At 34.1% G+C, this 20,816-nt stretch overlaps 2 protein-coding genes across 3 annotated transcripts; one reads left to right on the top strand and one right to left on the bottom strand.

Annotated features, from left to right (window-relative positions):
- Nucleotides 1-11,774: 11,774 nt before the first annotated feature.
- On the top strand, nucleotides 11,775-14,779 carry LOC120138465. Of its 2 annotated transcripts, XM_039153923.1 has the most exons (7): nucleotides 11,775-11,979; nucleotides 12,807-12,990; nucleotides 13,048-13,148; nucleotides 13,229-13,335; nucleotides 13,465-13,597; nucleotides 13,770-13,964; nucleotides 14,306-14,779. In XM_039153923.1, the coding sequence occupies exons 2-7, from the start codon at nucleotides 12,828-12,830 to the stop codon at nucleotides 14,585-14,587; spliced, it is 981 nt and encodes a 326-aa protein (XP_039009854.1). In that variant the 5' UTR covers nucleotides 11,775-11,979; nucleotides 12,807-12,827; the 3' UTR covers nucleotides 14,588-14,779. The 2 variants fall into 2 exon arrangements, with proteins under 2 accessions (XP_039009854.1, XP_039009853.1); XM_039153922.1 differs by having other exon boundaries at nucleotides 11,777-11,979; nucleotides 12,807-13,148.
- Nucleotides 14,780-15,734: 955 nt separating this feature from the next.
- Nucleotides 15,735-18,532, bottom strand: LOC120138488 (cyclic nucleotide-gated ion channel 18-like). Its single transcript, XM_039153941.1, has 6 exons — nucleotides 18,017-18,532; nucleotides 17,730-17,942; nucleotides 17,151-17,461; nucleotides 16,959-17,070; nucleotides 16,639-16,875; nucleotides 15,735-16,544 (listed from the first exon to the last, which is right to left on the bottom strand). The coding sequence occupies exons 1-6, from the start codon at nucleotides 18,482-18,484 to the stop codon at nucleotides 15,735-15,737; spliced, it is 2,151 nt and encodes a 716-aa protein (XP_039009872.1). The 5' UTR covers nucleotides 18,485-18,532.
- Between the last annotated feature and the right edge of the window lie 2,284 nt (nucleotides 18,533-20,816).

Below are 20,816 nucleotides of genomic sequence, written 5' to 3'. Positions count from 1 at the left end.
GCACGGCTAACCCAGGTCATCTTCTCGACTTGAAAACCTAGGCTACCACCGGAAAGTAGTGTGATTGATGTGTCACTGAGCTGAATGGAATTGAACTCGATAAATTTGTTGACAGATAGCCCTTCTTGCCTTAAGCTATGTTGTAAATGATGTGCCTTTGAGCTGAGTGTAATCGAACTCGCAGGTCTTTTATTGGCAGATAACTCTTCTAGCCTTGAGTTATGATGCAAATGATATGCCTTTGAGCTGAATGTAATCGAACTCGAAGGTCTTTGATGGCAGATAGCCCTTCTTGACTTAAGCTATACTGCAAATATGTGCCTTTGAGCTGAGTGTAATCGAACTCAAAGGTTTTTGTTGACAGATAACCCTTCTAGCCTTGAGTTATGCTGTAAATGATCTTCCTTGGAGCTGAGCGTAGTCGAACTCGAAGGTCTTTTGTTGGTAGATAACCCTTCTAGCCTTGAGTTATACTGCAAATGATGTGCCTTGGAGCTGAGCGTAGTCGAACTCGAAGGTCTTTGGTTGGCAGATAGTCCTTCTCGACTTAAACTATGCTACAAATGATGTTCCTTGGAGCTGAGCGTAGTCGAACTCGAAGGTCTTTTGTTGGTAGATAACCCTTCTAGCCTTGAGTTATACTGCAAATAATGTGCCTTGGAGTTGAGCGTAGTCAAACTCGAAGGTCTTTGGTTGGTAGATAGCCCTTCTCGACTTAAGCTTTGCTGCAATGATGTGCCTTGAGCTGAGTGTAATCGAACTTGAAGGTATTTGTTGACAGATAACCCTTCTAGCCTTTAGTTATGCTGTAAATGATGTTCCTTGGAGCTGAGCGTAGTCGAACTCGAAGGTCTTTTATTGGCAGATAACCCTTCTAGCCTTGAGTTATGCTGCAAATGATGTGCCTTGGAGCTGAGTGTAGTCGAACTTGAAGGTCTTTGGTTGGCATATAGCCCTTCTCGACTTAAGTAATGCTACAAATGATATGCCTTTGAGCTGAGTGTAATCGAACTCGAAGGTCTTTATTGATAGATTACCCTTCTAGCCTTTAGTTATGATGTAAATGATGTGCCTTGGAGCTGATCGTAGTCAAACTCGAAGGTTTTTTGTTGGCATATAACCCTTCTAGCCTTGAGTTATGTTGCAAATGATGTGCCTTGGAGCTGAGCGTAGTCGAACTCGAAGGTCTTTTGTTGGCAGATAGCCCTTATAGCCTTGAGCTATGCTGCAAATGTTGCGCCTTAGAGCTGAGCGTAGTCGAACTCGAAGGTATTTGGTTGGCAGATAACCCTTATAGCCTTGAGTTATGCTGCAAATAAATAATGAAATGACTTCCTTCTAAGCCAGTCATAATTCTCAGGTGGTTTCCCTGAGTAAATCTGAACTAGGTGAGATGATCTTTGAATGACTCCCATTTTACAGGAAAGCCCACTGATAAATTTTGACGGCCAGATATCTTCCGTCGTGGAATTGAAAGCTAGCTTGAAAATGTTAACTGGAAACCTGCTACTCGTTATTGAGTTAAGTTGTTATGGATTCGTTCTGAATTGGCTCTCGAACCCATCTGAAATTAATTCTGAGATTTGTAGATGTGTCAAGTCGGTTGAGGTGTAGCTTCTCACTGTTGAGTCAAGCAACCACCATCGATCTTTAAAGGAGCTTTCAAATTGAGTATATTTCATCATGAAGTCGAAACTTGACTCTGAAAGCTGCAAAAAATTATGCATGTGAAAAATGATAAATGTAATGCTCTTAAGTATGTCTAAGATGAATTAGTCTTGGACGGAGTCTCATTCAGTCTGTCGGTCTTGTACTTGGAATCGACCATGCCCCATTTTCTTCTGGGGTTGTAGCCTTTCACATTTGAGACTGTCCTGTTTGAAAATGTTTGTCTCATTTCTCTTATTTTAGGAGGGAAAAAGATATGAGAATATATAAATTCTGTAAAACATTGCTCCCAAATTCAGGCTTGCAATTGAATCAAATCATAAACACGAGTTCAAAGTATATCAAAGGAATCAATAGCTCTTTTAATGCTTTCAGAGTTATGGCTCTTTGACAAACGTTCAAATGGATGAGTTAGCTTTAAGTTGGCCTCCTATTTAGCCATAAAAATGTCAATTCTTGGTCATTGATTGACTTGGCATTTTAATTGGATGCAGACAAAATGACGCAACCATCATAATTAATTACTAGACCTTTTATTTCGGTCCTCTGAAATCTCCCATTTGTTTAAGCTTTGTAGGATCCTCTAACAAAGGTAGTGCAGAAATATCGGTCTAAAAATGAAATTCTTGAGTGCTCGTGTGAATTTGACTATAACAGGTGTTCTTTAACCCCCTTAGTCCATTTTTACCGAAACTCATTTAAATTTGCCATTGTCTGGCTAGCTGAATCCATAAAGCCAGGGCGTTTAACCAATTGCTCTAGAGGGACAGCTTAATATAATTGTATAGATATTATAATCACCTTTATCAGGTTAGCTGAATATTATCCATAAAGCTGGGGCATTTAACCAATTGCTCTAGAGGGACAACTCAAGCTTTATTGTATATTATAATCACCTTTATCAGGCTAGCTGAATCTTATCCATAAAGCTGAGGCGTTTAACCAATTACTTTAGAGGGACAACTCAAGCTTTATTGTATATATATAATATTATAATCTGGGTATACGGGTCTAATTTTTTAAGTTTCTCAAGAAGAACCTGTTATAGTTTAGGTGTTTTGAAAGTCAAAGAATCTCATCTTTAGAGTTCAATTTCTAAACAACTGACCTAAACTAGATTTGCTTACTCGACTATTTCATCTGTGAAGATCATTATCATCACTGAACATCTTAAACCAAAAGTATAGAAATTTTATATGCAAAAAATGCCCCATGTTGTCCACACCTATGCACATATAAATACCAAGCCTCTTTTCTTTATTTTATGATAGGAGAAGACTATATCGATTTTTGTAAGGGAAATATATGGTGTTTGGGCCTTTCAGGGTAAAGCCCTTGTTTTGTTACTTTTTCAAAAATTTGTAACTCTGAATCATTTACATAGTTTTCTAATTTAGTTGATATTTAAAGAATTGCAAGTTTGCAAATGTGATTCATTGCTCGTCATCTTTAAAGTAACATAAATTTATTCAAATGTCTTTACAAAAAACTTGAGAAAAGATGAAAAAAAACAAATTCAAACAAAATGCCTCAAATGGTGAAATGATCTTCTTCGCTTGGATGCCCTCAAGTTGTTGAAGTCGATCCAGTTTTGGTTACGCATCTTTTACACGATTCTCTTGAATACGTAATAGTTCTCAATGGTGTACCCTGGGACACCATCGTGATATTCACAATGAGCATTCTTATCATACCACTTGGGGTATGGGGGCTTCATGAGTTCCACTGGATATGGTGACACTATGGGGGTGTCAAGAAGTTACTGGTAAAGCTCTTTGTAGGTCATGGGAATAGGGTCGAAATGTTCTCTTTCCCTCTTGGGTTCTCTGGAATCTTGTTTAGAAGTACCTAACGATACAGCTGTAGTTGATTTTGGACTGGAGATTGTAATACCCTTATTAACGTGGTTGATGTTGTTAACCTCTCCATCCCTCTCCCTCATAGGAGGTTTCTTACTAGCTTTCTCATCCTTAATTTTCCCTATTTTATGGTCGACTCGATCATTTTTCCGGCCATAACCAAGTCTGAAAAGCTTCCTGATGTGATCGCCACCATGTGTTCAAAGTATGGAGCCTTTTGGGTCTGTACAAAAAGCTTCCAGGTTTCTTTCTCATCCAAGGGCAAATGAACTTGTACAGCTAAATCCCTCCATTTTTGTGCATATTGCCTGAAACTCTCGTCATGCTTCTTTTCCATGCTTTGTAGCAGAACTCGATCTGGCCTCATGTTATTGACATGCTTGTATTGTTCTAGAAATGACTTGGCCAGGTATTTCCAGGTATTGATATATGATCGTCTTAGCTGGTTGTACCATCGGATGACTGAGCCCGACAGACTCTCCTGGAAGTAGTGGATCAGGATTTGGCCGTTTCCTCCATATCCTGTCATTTTTCGGCAGAACATGGTGATGTGAGCGGATGGGCAACTATTCCCGTCAAACTTCTCGAATTCCGGAGACTTGAATTTTGGAGGAAGAACTAAGTCTGGGACTAGACTGAGTTCTGCGGCATCGACTCCATGGTAGTCATGGTCTCTTTTGACTACCTTTATTTGGTCCTCCAATTGTTTGATTTCCCCCCCATCTTCTTCGCTTTGTCCTCTTCGTCCAAATCTGGTACATGGTAATAACCTGGATTATTCTTAGGGTTAAATACAATAGTTTGTATCTCTGTAATAGATAGGGTCTTTGCTTTTGCAGTGGATGAGTCCCCTTGAAGTTTTGGTAATATTCCAAGTGAGACAACCACTTGTGGGGTAGGTGATATAGTTACCCCATCCGGTGAACCCGCCCCAGGCGCACTTGTCTGTTGTAGGCCAACTAACTTGGCAATGATCTGATCAACCAAGGACTCTTGGTTTTTTGTGATTGTATCCAGAATATTTCAACTGCTCTGATTTATCTTGTCTTCCAACTCTCTTTGGAGCTTCAACATGTTCTCCTCGATCTGAGTGATTCTTGTTTTCATCTTCTTCTTTTTCAAGCGGGTGTTATGCGGATGGGGTGTGTCCAACGCTTGAGGTGGTGTATCCAGTATTTATTCCTTTGATGAGACATTCTTTCGTTAGTTAATGTAAATGCAAAGGAATGCAAAATATATCTAAATGCATGATGCATGAAATGTTCAAGGCGTTGGTCCAAAAATGTGTCTGTTATTATAAATAATCCTGTTGAAAACATTTTGATATTTCGATATAACAAATTAAGTTAAATAAATATTTCGATATAACAAATTAAGTTAAATGATTTTTAAGATTTTCCAAAAGATTTTCTAAGTATATTCGATATAATTATTCGAATATCAAAATGTTACTCCAAATCTTTCAAATGTCAATTGTAATCCTTACTCAAGTGTAAAATTAAGTTTGAATCTTAAAATAATTTCAAAATAATTTTACAAAATATTTCGAACCGTTTCAAAGCAAAAAATTCCAGATTGTCCAGAGGGAACCGATTCCCCCTGAATGGTTTGGCTCCGAGAAAAACAGAATGCACGAAGGGAACCGATTCCCCCTGATCAACGGTTGAAATATTTGAATTTTACACTTAGAGAATCGATTCCCCATGAGGGGGTACCGATTCCCCCATGCTCCAAGCTGTTTTATTAATTGATTTAACACTAAAACGACTCCATTGACTCCACTAATAATCCCCAACATTCATAATCAATTGAAGGAGTATTTAAACAAGCTTAGAAGTCATTGATCAATAACAAGAAACAATAATCAACAAAAATCAAGAGAGAATCAAAGAGAAAGCATCAGACCTCAAGTTTGAGCATTTTCAAGCCTATTTCATTCAATATTCATTTTTGCTTTCAAGAACACTTATTGTGCTCAATTGTATTATTCTTGAGTGTTCTTTCTTTGTTATAGAATTGTGCAAACATCTTGCCTTGTGAGGATTTTCTTGTAAGTTTGCAAAATTTATATTGTTCTCTTTGGGAGAGAATGTTCTCAAGAATTTGGGGTATAATTCTTGAGGGATTTGTAAGGTTACTCTTTTTCCTCAAAAGAAAGACAAATTAGTGAATTTGTGGAAAATCCTTAGTGTGGATAGCTAAGGTAGTGGACATAGACTTTGGTTAAGAAAGTCGAACCACTCTAAATCACTGCGCAATTACTTTCAATTTTCTGCAAAAGCCTCCACCGAAATTTTTAATTACCAATTCACCCCCCTCTTGGCCATATTTGTCGATCGATTAACTCAAAAAATCTTTATTGGGGACAAAAGTGTTACGTGTTAAGAGACAAAAAAACATTTTAAAGGTATAGACCCTGAACAACTTTGGACTGATAGATTCGCCTTCAACCTTTTTTTGCCGCTGGTTGAATGCCCTATCGAACTGTTCCGGCTTCTCTGGTAAATTGCGCAAGGGACAAGCTGCTCGCTCCAAAAAAATCTCAAATGAATGCATCTCCGACTTTCACTCTCCGCTGAGCTTGTTCCTAACGAAAGTGCCATTGGAGCCCTCTATCCGAGGTTTATCTACTTGTTCCTTGAATTCGTCAATAATGGTCTCCAGCTTAGCTAGGATTTCAACATCTTGTTCTTGTTGTTTTTGAATGGATTCTCCAAGTCAACAACCTTTGCCCCTGCAACTCTTACTAACTCAAAAAGTTCGCTTTTGGTGTGCTCGGTGTAATCCCAGTCTGTTCTAAATCTTTTCTGACCATAATTGGACTTCTGAGCTTTTCATCTATTGTATTATAACCCCTTTTTCCATTAATGTAAATTATTTATGTTTAACGAACACATTTTTGGCGGATCAACACCTCTTTTAAATGATGTGAATGATAAAAAAACATGAAAGCAAAAACTTAGTAAAATAAAAAAATAGTAATGAAAGTAAAAAGAGAAAAAAAGCAAACAACATGGTTAGGGTAAAAATATCATAGGGTTTAAAATGGGGTTTTGGGATAGACTCTAATTCTCCATAATCTCCCAGTTTAGGTTCTAAAAAAAGGGTACCCGAGTTCTCCTTGCTGGAGCCCCCTTGGGCTTACCAGACCCTTAGTCCTAAGCCTATTACAAGCTTGTGTAGACTAAGTTAAACTCGAGAGGAAACATTCCCTTATGTCCATACGGAGAATAAATTCACAGGAAAGCATAAGATATATGAATCCCGAAGGTTACTTACTAGGCCCATACGGAGAATAAATTCTCACGAGAGCGTCACTTTCACCCCCACTTAAAAACGGGTTTGGAGCTCGAGTTTAGAGCCTTAGAAGATGAAAAACAAGTTTGAAAGGCTGAAACCATTGAAAGAAATCGTGAGTACAACTATTTATTTGAAAAAAATAATAAAAAATAAGTAACAAGGATCAAAAATTATCTTAAAATTTAAACTTACCATTTTTATTAAAAAGACAACTGGAAATTACTTTAGCCTGGCTCACTTACATGTCCCCAGCGGAGTCACCAAGCTGTCATAACCGTCTTTCAGTTGGGCCCAGAATTGGGCTTCGACTTGGATTAAATTATTAGGAGTCGCCACCGATCACTTTAAAAACAGTTAGGTGGATCGAACACCATTTTACTTGATCTACGTCTTACCAAAGATATGTCGAATTTGGGAGTCGGTTACAGTCAAGGAAAGGTTAGAACCCTTGAACTACCCTTTCGGTACTACGTAATTTTCAGTTGTCTTAAATTAAGAAAGTTGTAATTTAAATTAAAGGGTAAAACAATTATCCAAATTATTTACCTTTAATAAAGTTACGAAACTATCTTTAAAAGATCAAAACAAGATGTTAGAAAAGTAAAATAAATAAAAAGTCTATGATAATAATAATGATAATAATAAAGAGGAAATAAAAAAATAAAAAAGAAATATATATGTACAAAAAATTAAAAAATTTAAAAAAACTAAAACAAAATAAATAAATAAAACAAATAAGAATAAACATAAAAAATAAAAACAAATACAAATAATGTTAATAATAATAATAATAATAGTTATAACAAAAAAATAAATAAAATACAAATAAATATATGTAAAAAATTGAAAAAGGTGAAAAGTTACACCATTACTTCACCGAAAGTGAGGAGGAAAATTTTGATTTAGAGGACAAAAAGGGCCCCCTAGGAGACTAACATGAGTAGTGTATATATATATAAAATAGGATATGATATTTTATAGAAAAAACATATAAATAAATAGTTAAAAAACACTAAAAAAATATAGATATATATAATGGTACTTTAAAAAGGAAAACAAATAATGAAAAAAAAGTAATATATATATATATATATATATAAATAAGTAGAATAAAAATAGATAAATAAATAGAATATGTATAAATAAAATAAAAATAATAAAATAATATATATATATATACACACACAAAATAATGATATAAATAAAAAATATATACGTATAATATAATAAAATATTAAAAATTAATAATAATAAAAAATGGAAAACAAAAAAATAATAACAAAGAAAATAAATAAAAATAATATATATAAATACTAACGAAAAATGAAATAAAAAAATAAAATATAATATTCAAATAGATAAAAATAAGAAATTAAAAAAAATTAAACTGTCAAGGGATTAAATTGAAAGGAAAGCAGGATCGGGGGTCAAATTTAAATGAAATTTGGGATGAAATTCGATGAAAAGGGGGTTAAATCAAAGGTTTAAAAACGAAAGGGGCCAAATGGATGATTTACCCATTGCTGCGTGAAAACACGCGGGTTACGCGTGTACGGGTCGGGTCGTGGTCCATTCGGGTTAGTATAAAGCCTAACAATTAAAACAAACCTTCATTTGTTTCATTTTCACCAAACATTAAACCCTTTCCCCCTTTCATTTTCTCTCCTCGGTTCATCAGCCAGGAAGAACAACCACCGCTATTTCCAGATTCCGGCCTCGCCCCCGCCGTTGATCGGCGTCGACCGTCATTCATCGACGGTTAAACATAAAGAGGTTTGCTTTTTCCGAAAGCTTTCGACCCCCTGGTTTCAAAAATAAGCTTTTTTTTTTTGCAAAGTGGCCTTAGGGGAGGCTAGATATGGGTTTTAAAACCTCAAAACCTTCCCCGAAGTTCATCAGCGAAAACCATTTTCTTATGTTTTTTTCGAATCAAAGCAAAGCAAAACGAGCATGCAAGTGAAGATGAAGCGAACAAGGTAAAAAATACATTTTTATTCGATATTTCCTTTCGAAATATTACAAAATGCGTCAGTTTATCTCTAGTGATTGCTTGTAATTCTCGTGTAAACTCGAAGTAATATTGTGTGTTTTAAAACGCGATTTACATCTTATTTATAGCATAGGAAAATCTATTTTTAGAGTCCTACATAAACTAAATCCCTGCTTGGTTTTTGGTTTGATGCCTTCCTTGCTCCAGAGGGTTCGGGTTGTTGGAGGCGAGAGACATGCAGCGCCGTGAAATGCGGCCGAGGGAGGCATGAGGGCTCCTCGAACAAGGTCTTGCGACGTTGTCTGGAATAGAAGATGGGGTTAGGGTTACAAAACCCTAACTAGTTCGGGTTGGTTCGTGAGTCCTGAACCCAGGTTTCCGTCACATGTGTAGCGGGGCCTCTGAATTATTTTGTTGGGTGCGTAACTTGGGCTACTGTCACCCTTTGTAAAAACGCTAGGCCTGGGCCTACAAAACAAATGAAATAAGTAATAAATATATATATATTTATAATTAATATAATATATGTATATAAACAATATATGTGACACATAGGACGAAATGATGTTTCTATAATATTTTTTATAAAAGACCTTCAAATTAGGTAAACAATTATCCAAAAATCCATGTTAAAATTTTTTATTAAAGAAAAAACAATATATTAATGAATGGATGTAAAAATTAAGATGATTGATCAAGTCCATGCAATAACTGAATCTTTATTTTCAATTACATTAATTATTTTGCATACAGGATACTCAAGCTATTTTTTCTTAAATAAAAATTAGTGAAAAAAAATAAAATTTGCATTGAAAAAGCTTGAAAATGACCTCCCAATTGTATTTAAAAAAAACAATAGGAAAAAAGGAGGAGCATATGGCTTACTTAAGGGCATGAAAATCCTCACTGTCCCCTCAATAATAGCAATCCAAAGTATGGTGCACCGACAACTCTTCCCCATGTGAAAGGGGTTTACAGACAAAATTTTGTTTTACAATACCTCATTAATATACGAACAATGGATAGATATACGGGTGAGAGTAACCGTCTTTTTGAAAATATAAAATTATTATATATTTTAAATTTTTTTATATGTGTTTTCTATTAAAATTATATTTTCGATTCTTTTAGAATTTTATAAATTTATCATTTCTTAAAATATTAAAAGTTCATACCCTTAACATAAAATTATGCATCTGTAACTAATTCCACAAGGATACTAAACAATAATGTATGCAAAATAATTAACGTCATTGAAAATACAAGATTCAACTATTCATAGACTTGGTCAATATATTATTTTTCTTTACATCAATCCGTCAATATATTATTATTGCACGAATTAATTTATCTAAGTGATTAAAAGAATTATTATTGTTTCTAAATGTTATGGGTTCGAGCACCAGCAACTGTAAGAGTGATTGTGTGTTCATTATCAAATGATTGAGAATATTTATAACAATTATTAATTTGTAATTACCTTAGCATAATAAAAAAAATTAATATATTATTTCCATTTTTGATAATTATTTAGTAATTTTAATACCTCATAAATAATAATATATGTCTTCATAAAAATAACCCAAAAAAAGAAAACACATGGCAACATCCTAAATTCATTCATAGAGTTTTCCTATCCTATTATCAACCTATCAAATACTAATTCTTTAAAAATATTAAAATTTTAATCTAAATTACTTTTTATAAATATTATATTTAAATAACATTTCATTTGAAATTAAAAAAACCATCATATATCCAATTTAGATTAAGCTTATACAATTAGATACATAAACAAGATATATTTTGAATACTATAGTGTAGCCGTATAAAAATCTAATTACCATCCTAATAATTAACAATTTCACTCATGTAATTATAATAAATTTCAATTCCCTAGACATTTTTAACTAGTAAAGTATAATTATATTATAATTATCTATGCCATATTTAGTAGCACACGTTATAATCACATAATTACACAAATTTAAATTTTAAAATAATACTTTTACAAAATTTAAAATATAATTATTCAGATAATACACTAATTCCCGCCTAATTTATTGAATAAATTATGATAATTATCTAAATAAATTATAATTATATAATTTCAATATCTTACTATAATTATTTAAACATATTACAATTACGTAATTACAGTTAATTATATATAAATTCAGTTATACGCTGATAACTTTTGGAAGATGCTAAATGTTCGAAATAATTAGGCAAGCAAAAGATGTAACACAATTAGAAGGAATATAATTAAATCCCAAATGAATGGAGCTAAGCATTTTCAAATGATGAACCATCATTTCAAAAATCAAACCATCCTTTTCTAATGTTGGAGCGTCAAAGAAGGGTGAAGTACAAAAGTGGTCACTTGACTACAAAATATTGATTTATTGATACTTTAGACTATTAAAATTATAAAGCAATCCTTTAATTATAGGATGTTGTTCTGTTGAGTCACTCGTCTATTAAAAATTATAAAATGATCACCTGACTACTTATATATTTTAAACTCACATATTTTGTTAAAAAATTAGTAACTGTTTGAGCTGTACGTCAATAGGTTAACATTAAAAAATACAATTCAAATTGTTCTAAGATCATATTTTATTATATCTTAGTCAACATGTTAACATTTAGTTCAGATGACCACCAATTTTTTAACGAAAAAGAATGAGATTGAAACATATGAATAGTTGAGTGATCTTTTTTGTAACTTTTAATAGTCGATGAACTCGTCCTATAATTAGAAGATCAATTTATAACTTTTAATAGTCAATATACTTAATAAAACAACACTTTATAGCAGATAGATCATTTGTATATTTTTTAAAAAAATACCATTATTAAAGTAATTATTAAATGAAACAGTGGCACTTTCACTGTTTAAATCCAGACCAAGGGCTTTTTGAAAACAAATACTAATTTCTACCGAGAGAGCGAGGAAAGAGGAGGAAGGCCGTCTCTCAGAGTCACATGCAGTAGACCCGTGCTGCCGGCCTTGGTCGGATTTTCTTCGCTAAATGCTCTTAAAACTACACCGTTTTGGATTGTTTCTTTCCCTTTATATATAAATCACCATTTCACTGGTGAGGTCTCAACGCAAGTCTCACTGTCCGCTGATCGCTTCGCCTCTCTCTTCCCTCTTTGGTATTCTCTCTCTCCCTCTAGTTTTTTTCTTAATTAATATTTTGAAATTTGTTTTGTAAAATTTAAATCTCGGCGAAAAATTAGCACATTATAGACGAGATCTTTCTATATATATAGTTTTATATTTTTAAATTTTTATGTTATGAAATATTCGACACCTAGATCTCTGTTTGCACTTGCTTTGATTTTTGTTTTTTTTGTTGTTGTGGAAATTTCATTATTTGTGCTAATTCTTGGTTTTTGATCTGTATAAATCAAAGGTAATTCAGACTTGCTTAGATTTGTTTGTTTTCGTTGATTATATCTTCAATGTGAGTGCAAATTTATATAAAATGTTTTAATTAAATTTTTTTTTTGTTTTTTTTTCTTCTTATGCTAAATTTGGTTGAGTTGAGGCTTTTAGATTCCTTAATTGGTCAGATTGTGGCATTGGTTTGGAGTTGTAGAGAGAAATAATTTGAAGTGTAGTAGGCAGTTGCCTGGCTCATTATTTCCTAATTTGCGATATGTGGGTTAAAATGTTGGTAGTTAGGCCATACTGTAGTCAATATAGGAAGAATATGTTAAAAGTAAGATGGAATTCGTAGAACGAACCGTGCAAGCATTAAAAATACGATTACTGCTTAAGAGTTTTAGATTGCTGGCTTAGAACTACTTTGCTTTACTGTGTCAATCTGAGAGGGAAAACAGAATTTTACTTTTTTCAGCTTTGTAGTTCTCTAAACCTACTGCCCAAGCAATTAAATATAATTTCATTGTTAGTTTGTACATCGCTGATCACTAACATTCCAAAATAAGTAATTGTTTGTCTATTCTCTGCCTTTCAGTTTCAGACTTTAATTTCTATAATGTCGGGGAATGCCTTGAGAGATCTCAACACTTTACCTGCGCCTGAGAGGAAGAATGAAAGCTCTAGTAAAGGGAATTTTAATAAGCCTTGCAATGGAAACACAATTGAAAATGTTGAAGAGCAGCCGAGGAAAAGCCTGGTATCTGTTCAAACAAATGGAGGTGAAACTGAAAATGTGCAGCTGAAGAAAATCCCTGCCTCTGTTCAAATAAATGGAGGTGAAACTGTAAATGTTGGAGTAGAGGTAGCTAATTCGGAAGTAGAATACATTGAATCTGAGAACTTGAGTGACGTAGAAGATGTTGATACATGTCTTAAGGTATAATATACTGGTATTTTACATTTAAGTTTCTGATATTTTGTTTACTGTTTGATGATATGCATATTTATCTATGCCAGAACCTCTTACCTGGACTTGACTCTAAAGACTGGATTCTGGTTGTTGAAGCACTCAATAGTGTTCGCCAATTATCAATATTCCACAAGGAAAGAATGCATAGTATACTGTAAGTCTCAAAATCTGACTTGGTTATCTGAAATACTAGAGAATGGGTTTTAATATAATTTTTCCATCAGTTATTGTTGCCTTAGATTTAATTTGACTGGTGTATTTGTTTCCTTGTTTCAATGTGCAGGAGTGATTTGATCCCCCTTGTTGTTAAGTCCATGAAAAATCCAAGAAGTGCTGTTTGTAAAACTGCAATTATGACATCTACTGATATTTTCAATGCGTATAATGATGATTTGATTGATTCTTTGGATGCACTGGTACTTTCATATTCTCTATGATTTATTGTCTTGTTAATCTGGTTGCTACTATGCATTTCTAGATGGTGCACTTCTATCTTTGTTGTTATTTTCTTTTGTGAATTTTTCTTCATCTGGGGAGACGGGTGAACAAATTCCGGTTTTCTGATGTGTTCAAATATGATTAATACAGCTTGTACAGCTTCTTCTTAAGTCTTCACAAGACAAAAGATTTGTATGTGAAGCAGCTGTGAGAGCTTTAGAAGCAATGACTACTTCAGTTTCTCCTATGTTGCTGTTGCCAAAGTTGCAACCCTATCTTAAGAACAGAAATCCACGAATTCGAGCAAAGGCATCAATGTTCTTTAGTCGTAGTGTTCCACGTCTGGTAAGCAAATGATATCCTCTATGCTTACTGATATTTTATTGGTATGGGAGGGAGTACATTTTCCTGGCTTAATCATTTTCAATTTAAGCTGTTGATTTGGATTGCACCCCTGTTTATGTTATTTGCAGCGACATAAGGCATTTAAACTTCTATTAACTAAGTTCATATAAAGTAGGCGGTTTTTAGCTCTGTGTGGATATTTGTGGTATATATAGGATTTGATAGATGTCCTATTGTGTAGTTTTCTTTTTCTTGGCTGACAGACTTTTTTTTTTTTTGTCTTTTTGGAAGTATTTTCTCACTTTTCTGTTAAGTTTGATGGATTCATTTGATTTTATCAGGGTGTTGAAGGAATCAAAGAATATGGAATTGACAAATTGGTACAAGTAGCTGCATCCCAACTGAGCGACCAGCTTCCGGAGTCTCGTGAAGCTGCTCGAAGCCTTCTTTTGGAGCTGCAAAATGTATACGAGAAATCCCGCAATCTTTCAACAGTATCAGAGCATCCAGAGATGGGCTCTTGGGAGAACTTTTGTCTGTCAAAGCTGTCTCCTTTAAGTGCACTAGCAGTGCTTCGTGTGACAACAAACCTTACTCGGGAAGGTCTCGTTATCGGTTCCTAATGGTGAGTTCCATATGTGAGTTTGTAGCAAGTAATGTCTATTCTTAATTTTTACCCACATATATGAGCTTTAGAGAGCAGAGTCTACGGTCATCTCTTATGTCTTGGTTTTGGTTTTATCCCTTATTTTTATTCCTTGTAAATTCTCTTGAATCATTAAGTTGTCTTTCCATCTTGGTTAAGAAATTAGTCACGAATGATATTCTTTGCATATGGCTCTCTTAAGCCGTCTTCATGGGTTTGGGTTCCTAAAATAGTATATAAATTTGCTTAATCTCATAGCAGAATGTTCCATCCGTTGTGGTACATAATACTATATCTATACAATATATGTCGTGATGACTTGTAATTGTTATTGCGTACTATATCACCGGTATCCGATCTATTAATTGAGTATTCTAGATTTTTTTTTAATTTAGATTAAAATGGTACTTTTGAATACCAAATATTTTTTTATGCTGCTAGTTAACCTTTAGCATCAAGTCTTAGCACTCGCATCCGGTAATCCATACTTTAATATTATATTATGTAAAAGAAGTTTCTCAATCAGTTAGATAAATTGTCCATAAATGAATAAAATGGTCCCCAGTTGGGTACCCGACGAATTCGTAAATGGGGGATTAATTCTTCGCATCGATCTTATTTGTTATTTTTTGTATGCTATTATTATTACTGTTATTTTATTAACATATTTTTAGATTTCAGTTTTGGACGTTATAGGGGTGCTTCAACCTTTATCACGCATAACCGATTTTTAACTCGATTTTGATCTTTGTGTTTGGCTTAGATTAGTATTTATAGGCATTCGATAGTACCTAATACAAAATAGCCGATAATAACCTTAACCACACGATGAGCTCTTCAAGGGCTCAACCCATTTGAACCTCCGAAAGATGACTTTGAGAAGGGTACCCTTTTATATTCAATGGAATACAATCATTAAATACCCTTGAATTATGTAAATAGGGTTTACTTTTAACTCCTTTTTATAATTATAGCGTTTAAAGTTCAAGAGTTAAGTATTTGATTATTATACTTTTTTTTGGCACTTAAATTCTATAAGTGGAAGATGTAGACAGATTTGGTAAAATTGTTTTTATATAAAGTAGTCTAACTATTTTATTAATGTTTGTTTAAAATTGTACTATCTAAACATTTTGAATATGGTTTACAGAGAAATCAGGTTCATCTGGTTTAAACAACTTGGGCATCTTTAAACCGCCAGATGAAGGATCAATAAAAGTAACTTTAGACACTTTTTTAGCAAGTTTAGTATTTTTAGCAAACCTTTGTGCCAATATGGTTGCCCCAAGTTGTTGATGATTTTGTGAATTATCCATATATGATGTTGATGTCTCTCCAGTTCCATCATTACCTTCATGATCAAGTAACTCTTCTTCCACGCGATTCATCTTGTAATAGTTACCATCTTCACCTATTGTCCTCCCATAGAAACTCATCTCCCTTGCCATCAACTCTTTCGTCGTTTTTCTCTTCTTGAACCTTCTCCATGCGGCTTGTATGAAACATGCGCTCCACGTCCGCCATTGATGAGAATAGTATCTGAAAGCATGTTGGAGCTTCTTGCTTTGTAGTCTTTTGAATTGATGTGCGAAGAATTGGAGGTCGTCCGCTTGGAGTGCGAAGGCTTCAACTTCAGATATGGCTCGTACCGTACGAGTTGAGAGGGGGAGGTTGAGGGTGGAGTTGGGCATTAGAGCCCATGTTAGAAGCTCTTCACCACAGAAATCGCCTGGTCGGAGTGTGATGGAGTTGAAGAAACCGGTTCTTCCTCCGCCGGTGGTGGAGCTCTCGAGTTGGCCTCGAATGATGAAGAGCATCTCGTTCACCGGCTCGCCTTCCCGGACGATGTAATTGCCTTCGGTACTCAATGACGAGACTAGACGCTCACACATGGCGTCGAGAAGTTGGTCATCCATTTGTGAGAAGAAAGGAACCTAGACAATGAAATTAAAACAACAGAAAAAAAACTAGTAATTCCATATAGCTGGAAACCAAAGAAAACAAGGGTGGGGAAGAAGATAAACGTACACGGCGAACAAGGGAGAGACACAAATGGCGTTGAATTTCGCGGCGGAGATCCAAAGGCAATGACTGTAATATGAACTCCTCATCCACTCCTCTTGTTGCAAGCCATTTGTATTGGACAAATCGTCGAACACGTTGCTGTAAATCTTCAGGTAACTGACGATGCCTCATCCACTCCTCTGTATCCCTTCTTTTAAGCCTCCACTCCTCAATTCTTACCGTCATTGATTGCAACGAAGTCTTCAAAACAACAAAAAAAATGCTCATTACTTCACCATCATCAATGCCCAAACTTTTCATTTGTTTTCTATAGTAAAAAATACCTGCATGTTGCCAATCAAGAGTGCAAACAGAACCAACCCAAATAAGCATATGGAAATGGCAAAAATATTCTCCCAAATATATATGCCTGTCACCAAATTCTGCCCATATGAACTGCAAATTAAAGATTGAACAATGAATCGATCAGATAACCCTATCCTTTGAAAAATCTTTATACAAACCCAGCAGAATACCTTAGATTTCTGAGACCCCACCAAAAACAATACAAATACTTGTCAACGAAATTCTTGGAGGCAACATCATTGTTGAAAGCAGGCGCAAACATCCCGAATTTGAAATCAACGGCTTCGTTGGTAACGTCACAGTTGGTGAGGACGCTGGTGACATTCACCCAATATTCCCTCTCTGGTGTTCTCAAGCTATTACAATCTAGGAATGCTGGGATGCAAGCAACTGTTCTCGACAGGTTCTCTCTCTGGCATTCATGTTCCCAACACGAAAAATGCCTCGCTATCGAGCACAAATACCATATCGCTCCCAATACCTACACCCCCACTTATCGGTCAGAATACCACGTTTGGCTTTGAAATCGTTAGTTGACTAACGGTTAACACATATTGTTCACATGTTATTAATGTTAACATGGTATGTGACATGTCATTAAAAGTGATGATATGGTATGTGCCATATCACTTAAAGTGATGAGTATCATATACCATGTCACCTAAAGGGATTGTAGGGCATGTATCACGCGTCAGCTTTGTCATTATGCCAATAAAATAAATAGCAAAGAAGGGGGTAGGATTTGTTACATGGCTGGCGAGGAGATAGAGAAGGAGATTGTATGCAGCACCAGCCCAAGCAGTTTTGGCAAGAATGCCATTGGTTTTGATGATCTTGTTGTTAAGAGGGAAGATAATGAACAACCTTGGAACATATTGAAGGAGAACAATAAGAGCAATGCTGTTGTTTGCGTGATCTGCTGTTGAGTTTCTCGTGGTCGGAATCAATACCCATATCACAAACTGTATGTACAAATGTATGTCACAAAAACCAACAAATTACAATTTGATTTTAAAAACCCTAAACAATAACCAACCTGAGGTAGTGGTAAGGTAGCTGCAAGATCAATGATAAAATCCTTCTTCAAGTACCGCAGTGCAATCTCCCTCGTATCCATAACAAGTTCACCCTTTCCGAAAACCCTAGAACTCGGGGCGATGAAACCGGTCCTGAACTTCATAAGCATGTTCATAAGGTATAAAAGATCCGCCATAGACCTTAAAACCGTAATGAATACTCCCATACCGGCGTCCGAGGCCAAGCATGCCGGGCCTCCGACGTAGGGGAGGAAGAAGTATAGAGGGTCTATGAACAATGCCATGATGCAAATGATCAAGAACACATGGTTCCAAGAGGAAACGATGTCGCTGGTGGGGTCGAACACAAGGGAGGAGTCGGTAGGAGCATTGACTTTTGATGGGGGTGGACGTGAACCGGTAGTGGTGGTGGTAGTGGAGGCGGGGGCGGAAGGTAAGTAGCTGAACGAAGGGAGTATGCTATTCATCTTCCATTGAGGATTCCGACGCCACACCGATTCCGCTGCGAAAAAGGAAGGATTGAATGAAAAGGAAAAAGAAAACAATCAACTTAAAATAATATCAAATAAGTTGACAAGAAAGGTTTGAAACAAAATAAAGGAAAACGAAAAAATCGGTGGCGGCGTTACAAGGTGAGGTGAGAGGTGGTGCAAGAGAAACTGGTAAATGGACGACATGAGAGATTTACGCCAAACCATTTGAACTGTATGGCTGAGGATAAATTATTACTTCATGTTAAACTAATTCTATTAAAATTGAGTTTAGTTATCAGACTTCTTCGTTATATCGAGAGATTTAAGTGGTAAAATAAAATATTATTTTCTTTAGAGATCTTTGATTTAACTGCGTCTGTAGGATGTGTGTGCGTTGTTAATAGGTTAAATTTTTTTTGAACAAATATTAACTTCTAATCACCCTACTATTAAAAAATATTCTGTTATAATAATATAGGTGGACTGATATAAATAACATATTATATCATTATCATTAAAATTTTAAAGATTGGGCCAAAATTTTCATCTAAAATATACTCATTTGATTAAATTTTAAATATTAAAAGATAAATTAATAAAAAAATAAATTAAAGCTAAAGCAGGGACAAAATTTTGATGAAACATTAGAGACGACAATAAATTTTAAAACATAGACTATGGTCAAAATTTTAAGTCAATTTAAATTAAAAAATTGAATTAGGTATAATTTGTCTAATTTTACATCTAATACATACCTCAGAAGCATTTAAATAAGAAAAATTATGGCTGAAGCATTTAAATTCAACATTTTTATCTAAATTTAAATTAAATATAAATTAAATGTTATTTCTTGAAGATAATCACATAAGTATCTCTTAATCAAAACACCATTTGTATATTTTACCCATTTTTATGATGGTAGAACTTTAACTCTCAAATTCAAATTTATTTACTTTATCACATTAAATTCTACGTTTTATTTAAATTTAAATTAAATAAAAATTAAATATTATTTCTTAAAGATAATTTAATAAGTCTTTCATATATTTATTATTTACAGACATAGTTAATTAGATCAATAGTCAAACTTGGAATTTCAAAATCACGCTTTACTAATAACAATTCATTGTAAAAAAAAAACATTCCAATTATCATGGAACTTATTTGGTGAAGAAATTAGTTGTCTATTGCGAGTTTATTCATATTTTAACAAATTTTAAATTTATTAGTTGCTAAGAGAAAAAAATTATTCTACAGTGTATTAATTTTAGATACGTTCACTAGTATCTAAGCGGTTAATTTTTTTATTACTATTTTCTCACATTTCAAAATTCTCTACTTATTTACATTAGCGAAAATTGCCAGTAATGCAACTAGTCGAAGAGGATTTGGGATGAGCTATCCACAATTAATGAGTGTTTTGAATGGGTAGTTATCATTAAACAAATTTATCCATCTATTACTCCTATAAAAGGGAGTCCATTTCTATAATTTGTACAGATAATTGATGGTTCCACCCTTTCCCTCTCGGAAAAAAATTTGTCAAAGAGTGCAACACAAATTTATTCTAATTCCTCATGTACAAAGTTTAAAATGTTGTGTTAACCTTAGGGACAACGTCCATAATAAGGATTATACTAATCCAAGTGATTTTTATCACTAGGTCCACGATACAATAATTGTATTGCTTTATTTATTTATTATTATATGATAGTCAATGTTAACTTTATTACCTCTTTAACTCAAAGTGAGATTAATTGAAGTTTTGCAATTTTTTCTCCTATCGGCACCCACAAGGAACACTTGTTTCTTTTGAGAAGCATTGGATTTTGTCCGATACTAAAATAAGGTATTATACTTGTTGGGTCATTTCATAGGCCCATGTTTCCTATCGATTACCTCCATATCATATTGTTTCTTTTGCGTATGTACTTTCCTTTTTTCTTTTTGCAATCAACATATGGACTTTTTATATGCTCATTGTTAAGCACTACTCTTGCTACATTGAATTTGGACCCTCTTGAGATGTACTCCCAAAACTTTGGGAAATTTATTTCCTAAAACGAGATTATATATGATTCCAATAAGGTATATGAATATATTAAAATTTGTTGTTTAGTTCCTCCATAAATGTATTGTAAATTCTTTTAATTTTTCATACATTATTACTATTAGATGAGTAAAAATCAAACGATTGAGATTAATAATAGTAAACGAGAAGATATTCACTGAAAAAATAAAGAGTTAATCTAACCCTTCTATTTTTACTCACAAAACAATCCTAAATTTGTGTAAAATTAAAAAAAAAATTACATTGTGTAGGTGA

This window comes from Hibiscus syriacus, unplaced genomic scaffold (genome assembly GCF_006381635.1).
Source record: "Hibiscus syriacus cultivar Baekdansim isolate YM2019G1 unplaced genomic scaffold, ASM638163v2 tig00110694_pilon, whole genome shotgun sequence".
Classification (NCBI taxonomy): Eukaryota; Viridiplantae; Streptophyta; class Magnoliopsida; order Malvales; family Malvaceae; genus Hibiscus; species Hibiscus syriacus.
Note: the sequence above shows the minus strand (reverse complement) of the source record. Positions and strands in the feature narration are given on the sequence as shown.

Excerpts from the sequence above, each read along its gene's own strand:
- LOC120138488 (XM_039153941.1), bottom strand. The coding sequence starts at position 18,484 with ATGAATAGCATACTCCCTTCGTTCAGCTACTTACCTTCCGCCCCCGCC. Across the intron at positions 17,462-17,729 it reads TCTATCTCCTCGCCAGCCAT|GTATTGGGAGCGATATGGTA; the intron begins GTAACAAATCCT and ends GTGGGGGTGTAG. Across the intron at positions 16,545-16,638 it reads GTCTCTCCCTTGTTCGCCGT|GTTCCTTTCTTCTCACAAAT; the intron begins GTACGTTTATCT and ends TTCATTGTCTAG.
- LOC120138465 (XM_039153922.1), top strand. The coding sequence starts at position 12,828 with ATGTCGGGGAATGCCTTGAGAGATCTCAACACTTTACCTGCGCCTGAG. Across the intron at positions 13,336-13,464 it reads GAAAGAATGCATAGTATACT|GAGTGATTTGATCCCCCTTG; the intron begins GTAAGTCTCAAA and ends TTCAATGTGCAG. Across the intron at positions 13,598-13,769 it reads TTGATTCTTTGGATGCACTG|CTTGTACAGCTTCTTCTTAA; the intron begins GTACTTTCATAT and ends TGATTAATACAG.